This window comes from Lepisosteus oculatus, chromosome 8 (assembly GCF_040954835.1).
Source record: "Lepisosteus oculatus isolate fLepOcu1 chromosome 8, fLepOcu1.hap2, whole genome shotgun sequence".
In the NCBI taxonomy this organism is placed as follows: Eukaryota; Metazoa; Chordata; class Actinopteri; order Semionotiformes; family Lepisosteidae; genus Lepisosteus; species Lepisosteus oculatus.
The window spans coordinates 3,217,315-3,230,490 of record NC_090703.1 but is presented as its reverse complement, the minus strand read 5'-3'; the positions used below and the strand labels follow the sequence as shown (position 1 = coordinate 3,230,490).

The 13,176-nt window shown below is 45.8% G+C and overlaps 1 protein-coding gene across 13 annotated transcripts in view; it reads right to left on the bottom strand.

Moving 5' to 3' along the window:
* Positions 1–13,176, bottom strand: part of ralgapa1 (Ral GTPase activating protein catalytic subunit alpha 1) — a 64,943-nt gene that overhangs the window by 37,460 nt on the left and 14,307 nt on the right. For 7 of the 13 annotated variants that reach the window (XR_001478758.2, XM_015350327.2, XM_069193017.1 and 4 more), the window contains exons 13-25: positions 12,918–13,066; positions 11,486–11,609; positions 11,130–11,367; positions 10,604–10,765; positions 9,743–9,883; positions 7,113–8,576; positions 4,545–4,669; positions 2,931–3,147; positions 2,279–2,455; positions 1,788–1,940; positions 976–1,169; positions 772–870; positions 165–320 (exon numbers count right to left, since the gene is read on the bottom strand). Coding sequence is in view for 12 of the 13 variants with exons in the window: in XM_015350327.2 (XP_015205813.2) it covers positions 165–320; positions 772–870; positions 976–1,169; positions 1,788–1,940; positions 2,279–2,455; positions 2,931–3,147; positions 4,545–4,669; positions 7,113–8,576; positions 9,743–9,883; positions 10,604–10,765; positions 11,130–11,367; positions 11,486–11,609; positions 12,918–13,066 (3,399 nt within the window). In the remaining variant the exon portion in view is untranslated. The remainder of the gene's footprint in view (positions 1–164; positions 321–771; positions 871–975; positions 1,170–1,787; positions 1,941–2,278; positions 2,456–2,930; positions 3,148–4,544; positions 4,670–7,112; positions 8,577–9,742; positions 9,884–10,603; positions 10,766–11,129; positions 11,368–11,485; positions 11,610–12,917; positions 13,067–13,176) is intronic. The other 6 variants (XM_015350336.2, XM_015350337.2, XM_015350338.2 and 3 more) reach the window with 3 other exon arrangements.

Sequence of the window (13,176 nt, the reverse complement as noted above, 5' to 3'; positions counted from 1 at the left end):
TGCTTTTAATGGAAGCGCAACATACACGCCTTCCACCAAAACCACCTCCACAGGTGTACCACGGATGTGTGAGGAGTGCTCACTGAACAATCAAAATTTTTCCAAAACAAACATCTCTGCACAGAAGCCCCTGAAATTTAACATTTTAAATATGCGAACATCACCTGGTCGACGTGCAGCAGCCCACAGTGCATGATGTTGTAGAAGTGTGTCAGGAAATCACAGTTCGGCGACACGTCCTGTCGCCTTTTCATGATTTTACAAATCAGCTTGTAGGCATGAAGCTTCCCTTGCTTGTACCTCTCCGTCAGCATTGTAGCCTAGGGGTCACAGCGTTAGGCACAAAGGTTATCTCAATACCAAAACAACACAGCGCAATCATTCCTCAAATCAGCTTTTAACCCCATGCTTTCAATAACTTATTTGTGGGGACGAACTTTCAATAACTTATTTGTGGGGACGACTACAGGGGGAACTTGGTATCAGTAACTCTTACTAATCTCAACAGGACCGCAGACTGACTTGTCAGCCGATGAACAGGAAGCAACTTCCTCTGAGGTACAACATCAGACTTCAAATTCGTCCGATTGGTGCTCAATTACATTTTCCAGGCTGAGAAAAATGACAAAGGCTGGTCCTAAAAAAAACCTTCACTCAGACCAAATGTTTTCGAATGGCCACCAGAAAGACCCATTCACTTCCATTTCAGAAGGTTATCCGCTGCACAAGAGTACTCACACAGTCGTGACGAGGCAGAACAGTGGCACTTACTTTAAACAGCCAAGGAGTCAGGATGCGCAGCGGGGGTATGAGGACAGGAGGAGGCGGCGATGTCTGGTTGTCTAGTGATATACCCAGATTGTCTCGGATCTATAGTTTTCAACACAAAGGAGCACAAACAGAAGCAATTACCGGCTCGACGGCAATGTCTGTCATGGAGCAAGGTGAAAGGCTAGGTCACACACAGGCAGTTACCTTGGCCAGGTTCTGCCACAGCTCACAGAGGTAGTCAAAGACCTGAGCATGGATTTCAGGATCCTTGATGGAATTGACGTCCCCCAGAATTCCCAGCATTCGCCTCCACATCACCGTGGCAACATCGGCGTGCCAGCCAGTCAAACTCCCTCCTGCCATCACACTGCAGTCCTCTGTTGGGAACTCGCTGGTTTCTAGGAGCAGAGGGAGAAGGAAAGATTATTACATCAGAGTTGCGATTTAAAACTTGACTAAATTACAGATCTCTACTGTTTCGACAAAAATGCAGAAATCCTCTTCTGAAAGAGCAGAAAACCTTCAAATGCTTCCCAGCTCTTCTTTTAAGATAATTTATTTTCAGTAGGACAGTACTGATATAAAATGGTTAATGAGCATCTGGTTTGAAAAACTTTTGGAAAATGCATCAATATTTCAGCAACAGCAACGAGTGACAAGAATAACTCATCCCCAGCAACTTAATAATGAATTTTCTGCGTATATACAGTATCTCTTTGTTTAGTAGTTCAGGTGGGTAGCTGCATCAGCATGTGTAGGCTGCAAAGGGACAAGTAATAAGTTTATTCCATGCTGAAAAGAGAAGAAAGAAAACGCAACGTTTTGGCTGTGGAACCTTCTTTGGGTGTGAGGCTCCACAGCCAAAACGTTGCGGAGCCTCACACCCAAAGAAGGTTCCACAGCCAAAATGTTGCGTTTTCTTTCTTCTCTTTTCAGCAAGGAATAAACCTATCACTTATCTCTTTTTTTAGCTGTCTTGGCTGAATCAGAGCTCTGCCCGTTAGTCTGAAGGATACCTAGGTCATCGGGAGTCTGCAGGACGGAGTGGTGGAGCTTCTCGTCCAGCTGCAGGTCCTTGTGCTCCATGTGGTCGGCGTTGAGCGTGGCAGGGGAGGGTGTCTGGGACCGGGAGCCAGTGGGGGAGTGCAGTGGGGAGGCACTTTCAGACCCTGGGGGAACCACACCCAGCAAGCAAGCAAGACACTGAGCGCCTTAACACACTGGTGGCAAGAATACATCAAGCCTGGATAATCAATGGCAGACTAAAGAGGTGAGAAACATTACAATTTAACAAATGTGAAACAGGCTGTACTCAGGTCTTTTTTAAAGTCTAGTAACGGATATAACTTACAATTAGAAATAAAAAATAAGTAAATATCTATTTTGGAGATGCCCGCCCACCTCTCCCAGGTACAACACGCTTAAATTTCATATGCTTTTGTACAGCATGAAAAACAGCCAGGCCCACAGGAATGATGCGAGTCCTAGGCCAAGGCCAGCCACTCACCAGTGATAGTGACTGTGTCTGCTGACAGGGGCTGCTGGCTCAGGCTGCTGGTCTCCGAATCGATGTGCAGGGTGGTCAGGCTGGCCAGCTCCTGCTCCTCTGCCGTCTGGTGTCGCAGCTGTAATCCATCATGCTCCAGAGACCCCACAGCAGAAACATCAGGTCCCAAACTGAAGTCTGCACACCAGAATCGCAATTAAAATCCAACAGCAAACAATCCTCCCAATCCTCAGATCTGACCTGAGGATTAACCAACACGCTCAAATGTCGTTTGTTAGTTTCAGCATAGAAAAAAGATTCGTGGTTTGTGGTCAATTTGATAACACTGTAGTTAGCAAGCCAGGGCTAGAAGACTGGATTTTTAAAGTAAGACTCGAACTTGTTCCGGGGGGGAAAAAAGTTTTTAATTTTTTTTTTTAAAGAAACGACTGCTTTATTGGCCCAGGTTACAGATTTCAGGAACTTTTTAAAGCTCTGACCCCAAGCTGTGGCCCAGTGGGCACTGCGCCTTTTACCAAGTCACTAAAAGCAGCGATGCCGTCTCTGTGACTCGATGCTTGCAGTAAAGTACTCATGCAGCAGCCTGGCACAAGTGGGGACTGCAGCCCGCGAGTGTGCTGGAACGTGTGGCGCCTCCCGCAATCGGCCTTACTGTCAAACTTGCGGCTGTCGCACTGGAAGGCGTTGAAGGAGTCGGAGTGGCTGTCGGAGCTGATGAGGTCACTGCTGCCGGCGCTGGCGGGGGAGGTCCACTCCGAGGGCACGCCGGGGTCGTCGATAGGGCGCATGGGATTCTGGCGGTTCAGGAGGTCCGGAAAGTCCTTGGGAACCTCAAGGCTTCCAGGGCTGCTGCCTCTCCTTGTGACGCCCTGGGACAACCAAGGACAACCCTGCCATCAGTCTTTCGGGACCACACAGAGGCCTAAACTGAGCACTGGCTTGGTCTACTAACTGCTCGTAACTAACAACCGCAGACAGGCCTGCGCTCAGGTTCGCCAGCCTTGCAAGACAGGACACCAAGTATAACTTGAGTAGCGCTTAGTGCACTGAAAATAAAATCGTTAACTGAACTGTTTCCATGTTTTCTGGCAGGGAAGTGGGCAAACATTAAAGAAGAAAGCTGTGAACCCCCCTCACACACAGCTCATGAGTTTCTGACTTGGAGAGCATTATCAACGGCAAACCAGAGCAGCACCCGTTTCTTCCAAATGGCGGCGACGTCCAAGTCCTGTTACTGCAGGGGTCAGAGGGTGGAAGTGGCATCTCCCGTTACCAATCCTTTCGGCAGGGATGAGGGTGGAATGGACACAACGCATCACCCGCGACCAAAGCAGAACTTTGTCTTAGTAGCAAATACCCCTCCAGACACCAGGCCCACCATATACGAGTTGGCATGTGTTAAGTCACATCTTAATTGCACAAATTGATGTAAAGTTCACAATTGGAGCTGAAATACCAATATTGTGAAAAATAAAAAAAATACAGACCGTATGTAGCTATTTTCAACTGTTGTTGATACACTTTACATTTCTTTTTAATCACAGAAATAACTATCCTGTTCCACTGTACACTGTACCCTGATTAGTCGCACTCATGAGATGACAGATATTCCAGGTCCTGTGGGAACTTCTCACATGGAGGGTGAACAGGTACTAGAAAGGTGTACTCTGGTAGCCTTGCCATCTCCAAACCCATTTCAGAGGGTACGATGCTCAAATATGTGAAAACCTAAATTTCAGACAGCACCCTGCAGTCCAGCCCCCATGCACCTTGGAGATTGTTGTGAACTGAGTTACTATACCTGGCGAACACAGATACAGCAAACTTGAAAAACACAAAAAATAAACCTTTAAACATAACGTAGGGAGCAATCTTTACCCTCTCCCACAGGCAGTTCTGTGCTGAAATTCAGCAACCTGGTTAGGAGTATGACAGAAACACAGAGCACAGTCCTAACGTAGCAGTAAGAACAGTAATCGAAAGAATGTACTTTACTGACGAAGTGGACATTGTTTTCCTTTAATTTAATTCCTTTAAAAGAGAGGCCATGAGTCTCTTTGCTCCCTCAGAATACTTTTTGTGTAATTCTTTCACCTCCACAATTACACGATAAAGCACTGTGCGAAGAATTTATCCCACATATTACCTCTCCGAATGGTGAAGAATCTCCGAAACAATAAAGAAAAAAATCCAGATATGCTCATTTGGCAGCACTAACATTTACTAGTAGCAATAAAAACAGACAGAACGAGAGACAACCACTCACAGATGTGCTTCTGGCTCGCAGCCTCTCTTGAATGAACTCATCCATCAGGTCGCTGATGTTGGGGTTGCTGTTACCAACGTCAGTAGAAATCGGGCGGATCTTTTGGCTCAGGTCCTCTTTATTGGCTAAAGTCACATAAAGAATTAACAGAGCGTTACGGGTCTGTCGCAGAGAAGGAAAGGTTTGCTACCGAGGTCATTCATCAGCCATCTGTCCTAACTGGTGTACACCACTGGACACTAACTCTCTCTGCCCTGCTCTGGAATTCCCTCATGGATGAACAGAATTCCTGTTGGGCTGGGCTGCTACCTTGAGGCTTCAGCTTTGTTCCAGCAGACTTCCACACCTCAGCAAAGACCTATGTTCCATAAAATAACAGTTGAAGGCTGTTGATTGGGTGGCAAAATATACAGCATAATCTTAGATGAAACTGACCTGGACACTGAAAACAAGGTGTTTAATGTGACCACCTTTTTTCATTTCAAAGACATTTATATACAGACAGACAATTACATATAAATTATGCATATGTTAACTTATCTACCTGATTCAAACCAGTATCTTTTTGTTACTTTTGGCTCTTCAGAAAAATGCTTTTACTTATGCCTTCACAGCTAAATTATACAGACTGATTTATGAATACTTAAATAAACTTTGTAGTCACATCTCCTAACACAGATTATCACAGAGCCTAGGAAAAAATAAAAACACTGCTTTATAGAGAAATTAAGAAAACCATGGCTTTTTGCTAAAGAACTACCTTCCAACTGTTTAATCAGATTCTCACTACTTGAATAAATCTGCCCCTACCAGTCAGACACAGTGGAAGTCTGCTGAAACTAGTGGTGTAGTGAAATTATCAGGAGACTATTATGTAGAAAAACCGGTCACTAAAACACATGTAAAATGTATAAAAAGGCGACATCCAACTCATTATAATCAGAAAGCAATGCAGGAGCTACTCACAAGACATGCAGTCCCAAAAAGACAAAATACCTGGCTTTCTCCAGGGCAAGAAGAGAGTAAGAGTTAGAATTAGTAAACTTGTACACTGCACAGTAGAAGGAATGTGAGCGATGTTAAGAGATCACGGAGAAAATAGAAATCTATTCCAAAGCAAGTGTTAAAGTTGTACAGCCTGAATACATTCTCCTTGTTTATACTATGAGAAGAGAAGCACACAGACTCACAATCTCAGAGCTATTTCCACCTTCTCCTCCAACACAGCCAGTGTTCAGATATTTCATCTTAGTTCAACTACTGCAGAAGCATTTTGTGTGTCAGAGGACAGAACATTCTGTGTGACATCTATCTCCCACTGTGGCCTTCGGAAAGCTATAATGATAATTCTAGCTTGTTTCCAACCTTTTTTTCTCCCCAAAATGACACAATTGGCCTTTTAATTCTCAAAACAGGTTCAAATATGACTTCACTCATGGAGTGAATAAACCACTGCGCATCATATTGATCACTGGTCTCTCATGATAGACCTAAAAGAGTAGCAGAAAATATGTTAGAAACGTTGGTTCTTAAAAACACACTTTCTGTATTTATTCATTTTCCATAATAAAATTCTGGAATATATACACGATCAATGTTCTGCGTCAGCTTAAATGAAGGCTTTAGTTTTCCCCCCACGCTAAACTATGATCGCAAATACAGCCGACTACTTGTTCAACAATCTCCTGTATAATAGCAAATACAACCTTCTGCTGGTTCAAGAAAGTACTGTACAGTATAATAGCAAACACTGCCCTCTACTGGTACTACATAACAAAACAGGGGAAAACAAACTGGGAATATAAAGCATACCTAGGTCATTTTCCCACAGTTTTAAATGTATCCTTTTTTTGTGGCAACAGGTAATAGTTATAATTGAAAGTATTGTGCTGATTAGTTTAATTTAAGTTAGACAAGAGTATAACACTGTAGAAAGAGACAGGTACTTAAGTGCAAACACAACACAGGATATGCAACCGATGAAAATGTTCACAATACACTTCTCAGCTTCATCTACAGTGCTTAAACTTCTGAAGACTGTGGCAAACATACAGAATGATTACAATACCTATTGGGTAGTACCAGTTATAAGCTCAACCTCCAATGAACCCCTGAGCAGTCAACTTACTTAGGAAAGATGACTGACTTGGACATCTTTGCTATCACGCTGCTTCAGATTGGCCTGATTTAAAGTCTAACAATGCCCTTCACCTGTTCTATAAGCGGTGACTGGGTGCACAGCTGTCAGCAGTACGATGCCGTGGGCTTTTATGATACAATGATTTGGACTGGGGGTGAGAGAAGGCGAGGAAGGAGATGTGAGCTGATCAAAGGCTGCATGCAGCATCCAAACAGAAGGGAAAGCAAGGATTATATCCCACAAAGCTGGAGGGCTTCCTGGGCTTTCTTTGACTTTATTTTTTTTTTTTTTTGATTGCGCTTCAAACTCGGGGTGGGGGAAGCTTTTTCAAAAAAATCTGCATCCAGCAAAAATGAAACGAAAGTAATAAAAAAAAGGAACAGGCGCTTTGTCTTCGATTTATGCTCAGCACACCGTTCAGTGCTCACCTGTTGCTTTCCTTCCAAAATAGCCCATTACATGAGTGTACAGATCCCTCAGTGGCGCCTCGGCTGGCACTTTGCTCTGCCGCTGTGGGGAGACGTGTGCCTTCGGCTTGGAGAGAGCATGTACGACAGATTTATAGACACCACCCAGGGACCCCTGCTGCGCGTGATGGCCTGACTCCTGTGACCTGGACCTGACCGGGTGCCCACTCTCCCAGCCGCCGGCCGGTCCGTCCTTGTCCACCTGCTCCCCCACCTGGGCCTCCCCTACCGCCTCCTTTGCCCTGCCACTGCTCGCAGATCCCGCGGCGCCGGACTTGGGGGCGCCGGGCCTGGCGGGATCGGCTGCCCCAGTCGGGGTCCCACTGCTGCTCCCTCCACTGAAGCCGCTGAGCCGCCGGAGCCTGGCTTTCCAGGGGGCTTCCTTGGTCTCTAAAGGGTTGTGGAACTGAACGGACTCAGTGGAGGGCCGGAAGCTGACATGAACCCCGCTGTGCCGCTTCTTTCCTCCTCCTCCTCCTCCTCGGACGAGCCTGGGCTTGAAGGCTGCGGTGGAGGAGGTTTGCCTGCTGACCGCCGTGGTGCTCAGAGCTCGGGGGGTCTGTGAGCAGTGCTCCTGTGACGGGTTCTCCTTGGGGCTGGCGCCGGACTCCCCCCTACCTCTCCCTACTGGGGCCACCTCAGAGCCCACATCCAGCTCCAGGGCATCCTGTCTAAGCAAGTGATTGGTCCTCTCTGCATGGCAGGGGCTACCCCTCGTGTCCAGGCCATCCTCCTGGATAAAGAGTTCTTTTGTCTGCCAGCCTGACTGATCTGCCTTACTGCTGCACTCTAGACCCTCGACCAGGTCCTGCTCTGAACGCCCTACGGTGTCCTCGTCTGCGGCAGAGCCAGCGCTTCCTTCATGGCACACGCGAGTCCTGTCGTCATACTGCCACCTGTCTATCAGTGCCTGAGCAGCCTGGCCTTCCATCGCCTCGCTCAGAGCATCGAGAATGGCGCAGCTTTCTCCCTCAGCTGTCCCGACCCCTTCCCCCTTGTGCTTCAGGTACTCCCTGAGAGATGACAGCAAGTCCTCCTCCCTCTCGCTCTCTACAGACTGGCTGGGCAGGAAGGCTGGCGGGGGCTGTTCGGAAGGCCCTACCAGCTGGCACAGGTGGTCGTAAATGCTATCCCCCACTTCCAGTGAGGACACCCTGCTGCCGGCACCCATCGGGTGGCCCGCAGTGGATCTAGACCATGGGATGACCTCTGGGGGACTCTGCGAGCCAGGAGCACTGTGAGATGGACCGTCACCTTTGACCCGCTCTGCGATGAAGGGCTCCATGATGTCTGATGTGCTGCTGCTCCTGGGCAAGGGCTGCTCTTCCCCGGACGCCACAAACACCTCCGAGGGGGGCGTCTCTTCGCTCTGGGAGAAGTGCCGCATCCGCGGAGCACGGGAAACCACCGGGGGGTCCTCCATATCTGAGCAGAAACAGCCGCATGTTAGTGTAGGGGAAACCACTCAGTGGCCAACCTGTGACGGCACACACGTGACACTATCCAACACAAGCACGTCATTCCTCAGGGTCAGTACGGCAAGAGTTTGTGACATGTACAGCAGATGTGATGTGTTCAACACATTACCTAGAACATGCTTCAGAAAGGCCTACTTTACAGTTACTAAGGAGCACAATAAAAGCAGTGAAAGGGAGTCTAACAATCAGACGAGCCTTACTTATAAACATGCAGTTTGAAACACAACGTCCAGCTAACACATACACACACATATCAGAAAACGAACAGCTAAGATTAATTGGACAGAAAAGGTTTTACATTTAGTCTGTGATCTAGAAAACAAATTTGTTATCAGGTGGAGTGTACAAACAAAAATGTGGACACAATACTCTGCAGAAACACCTGTCACCCACAAAATCAGTTAGGTATTCTACACCAGTAATATTCTAGTAATACACTGATCTTTCCACTATAAAACAATTTCCCTTAGATATTAACTGATTCTGTAGGAGACAAGTAATACTGCAGAATATTCTGGCTGTGGAATTTTCCTGGGAGCAAAAGTCAGGGAAAAATTAGCAAGCAAGGTGGTTAAGATAATAGATGCCAACGCCTTGATCACTAAACCTTCACTAGGATCTTATTTAGAAAAAAAAGTCAATGAGGATGTAGAGATTAGTTTATAAGTGCCAAGCAGCAGAAAGAGCAGAGGATAGGTATGCAGATTTCTTCCAATCATGCTGCTGACTTACAAACACAACACAGGACACCATCAATGTCAGAGGGAAAGTAGCCGCAAAAGAAAGTTAAATCACAAACTGATATAGTGTAATACGCCTTTTCATGGGTTAGCTCTGGTGTTCTGACCAAATCTGCCGTGGGCAGCCCCCGAGCTTGGCGTCCCGAGATAAACACAGAGGACACCGGCAGAGGACCAGTGCTGACATGATGGCACATTAGCTTCAAAACACAACAAAAGCACGGGGGGACACAGAAAACAATGACTGTGCTGTACTTCACTTCAAAATATCGAAGAAGCAACATACAAAAAAATAGATATAACCCAGCAACTAAAGGACAAGAGTGGAGTTGCAGTGAGAAAGGGGTGCAGAAACAAGCAGAGACAGCTCTACCTGACAGCTCGTCAGCTAGGGGAGAGAGCACAGAGTCAGGCAGGAGAGGGTGGACAGGATGAATCAGGACAGGTGCACTTTTAGCGCTGCGTATAAAGGCTGAAGACAGGATGCTGTCGCCAGTTGACCGACTTCGCAGGGCTTCAAGTAAAACAAAAGAAAAACAGAAGGTATAGAAAGGGAAGGAAGAAAAGAAAGATAGTGACAGCGAGGCAAAGCTGTGAGGAATAAAGGAGCAAAGAAAGAGGGGGAAAGCTGTATGGCAGAGCTCGAATCTTGATCTGCCCATGCTGGCAGTGATGGCAGCACAGCAAGGGGCAAAAGAGAAACTCGTCTTCGTCAAAAGCATTGTAGAATGGAGCAATTTTTAGGCATTAAGAACTACGTCTTCAAATTCTGCATAGTGCACTCCCTACATAATAAAAACTATATATATAGCATACATAAAATATTATTTTTCATTCTGAAAAAACAAGCAAGAAAAACTAGCGTAATGTGTTTTTTATCTTGCCGTTACCAAAACAAGTTGCTGGAATATATGCTGCAAGAATATACAAACTACAGTGCAAAACAAGAGAATAAAAATGTCACGCACAGATCCCAATCACACTGAATATATTGTGCACTATTAGTTCAACAGCACAGGATTGAGAGTTTTCAGCTTTTAATCCCATTTAAGAAGTGTACAAATAATATGCCAAATCTGTGAGATGTACACAACTGAAGTTTAAAATCTTTATAAAAATAAGAAGTGTGTGTTTTTTCCTAGATGATAATTCTGCTTGCTTCAAATGTAGCAGCTCAAGTATTTACAGTGAGAAAAGCGCGTGATGTTGGAGAGCGATGTGTAGGTATACCCACCAACAGTTTTCTGGCGAACAATACTCCTGGCTTTCTCAATCCCCGGAGAGCCAGCAGTAGTGGCACTGCGCTGTCTCATGGGGGCCTGTCCAGGCTGGTCCCTGCTCCAGCCTTTGGAGAAGGACCTGTCCACAGACAACTTCTGGGACTCGTGAGCTCCACCTTGGGATTAGCGCACAAAGAGACACAACACTGATGATTCCTGCAGGATCTCTGCCATGCCCACGAGACGGACGGCACCCCAAACCCAGGTCGATTTCTCCTCCATCAACCATGCGACTGCACGGCTGTGGCACAAGCTACAGGCCAAACATATCCAATCAAACATACAACGCGCGCAAAGTGAACAACATTGGACCGAAGCTATTTAAGAAAGTCCCTAAAGCTCTTCCTATTTTATTAGCCCCCAGTGAGAAGTATGTACAGAACATGTGAGAATCGTGAAAACTTGTGCTAGGTTTTCACGTTCCATGATTTAGGACAAAAGATATCTGCTAAGATAAAGAAGCCTGGCCATCTTTCCTACCTTTGCCCTTGTGTTTCTTCAGCTTCTGCTCGCTCAGCTTTTCCAGGGGCAGGTCATTAAGGTCCAGGCTGTAGAGGTTTCTGGCCAGTACCTTCGTTAGAGTCTCCATGGTGAGGGACCATTCTGTGACCAGCTCCTCCCAGCAGGTCAGTGAGGACAGCACTGCCAGCAGGTCATCCCACAGCTCCCGAGAGATGTACACATTCAGGTTCCCTTTGATCCATGCCACTATTAAGGTCTGCAGCACAGGGAAGATGGGTTAAGTCAGAGACCAGCAACGTTTTTGCCACTAGGAAGTTGCTAACCATTATTGTTATATAACTATAATAATTGTGGAAGACTTGTGTTTATTCTACCTGAAATATTGCCCCAGCCAACCTTCCAGAGAGTGTCATGCATTTCTTCCCATGTGGCACAGCTGAAGGTGGCCTTTTCATCACACACTCCGTCACCCTGAGTAGCACCAAGAGTATCTGCTCCCTGAGACCCAAAAGAAAGTAAGACTTCACACCTGAGGGAAAACATTATGCCATCGTACACAGTACAGTAGATAGCGCTAGCCAAAACTTTACACAGCAAACATGCTGCTAGCCTCACTTGCAGAAACACTCCACTGAAAGACCAGGCAGCTGGCTGTTCTGGAGGGACCTGGATGAGCCACATGTGGTGAGGGCCTAGCTACATGCTTGCCTGCATCATTATCTATCCATTTTCTAACCAGTGCCGCAGGAAGAGCCGGAGCCCATCCCAGCAAGCCATGGGTGCAAGGCAGGATACACCCTGGATGGGACACCAGTCCATTGCAGGGCGCGCACACACACACACACACACACACACACACACACACACACACTTAGGGACAATCTTCCCAGAAGCTAACTAGCCTAGCAGTATGTTTTGGGAGTGTGGGAGGAAATCGGATATGCCTATATCATCAATTACACCCAAACCTTCATTTGTGCTATGTTGACAATTCAGAGAAAGATAACAGTACAGTATAACATAATTTTAAACTTGTTTACGTTTACAACACTTTTCCAATAACCTAGTTTCATTTGGAGTGACTTGTGAAAAATTTCACCAAAAACTGATCTTTAAAAACTTGTTTTTTGAGATTTATATCAGTGCCAGCAGAAAATATTTGGTAGGGAGGTAGCGGTACATACTGTATGAAAATATCAACTTGAACTCCAGAGTTGTGGCAGAACGGTGGCAAGAATACACAATCATAAGGCTTTATTTACAGTATGCGGGTATGTGACATCAAAAAAAGAGTGAGACTAGCTCACTCTTATAAAGCTAGAGCTCAGCTCATCCAAATAAACAAAGCAATGACAGCACACAAGACAAAACACAGGCCCTTAGCAGTAGAGACACTGTAGCATTAATGCAGTCAAGAATACAAACACAGCATGGAGCAACAGAGAAGGCGCAAAGTGCCAACACATAGCCAACACTTTGCACTGGCCAGTAGCTATCATCCGAAAAATACACACACAGATGTGATGCCCTAGTTGCAAATGTGTGCTTACAACTACAAAAGCATACATCTTTATCCGTTTGTGTTTGTCAGCCAATGAAATGTGCTATCCTTTTCCCAACCTCTGTTCGCCCAGCTGCTGCAGAAAGTTCCTCACGATACGAACAGGGGAATCCATATTCAGGAGAGTAAAGCTTTTGTTTCTGTGTAAGTACTGTGTGTGAAGTGTATATCTATTCCAGTGACTTCAGCATCACAGTCATGTTGACCATGCTTGTACATTTTTTTTTGTTTGCTTTGTCACGTACCACGTCTTCTGATCCATTGTCTCATGCATGACCAGACTGCGATAAATATTGAGGACACGTTTACACATATCGATATGCTCTTCCAATAAGAATTTTACATCGTTAGCTGGTTCAAGGAGGAAAACGTTGGAGGAATTGGTTATAAAAACCTAAAACAGAGAGAAATAAAGTTAAGAGCTTATCTATATTTGAAATAAATCTCACATTTAACAGCAATTCCAACAGTCAGTTCAGTTAAATGCAGGCTTAGCCTATAACC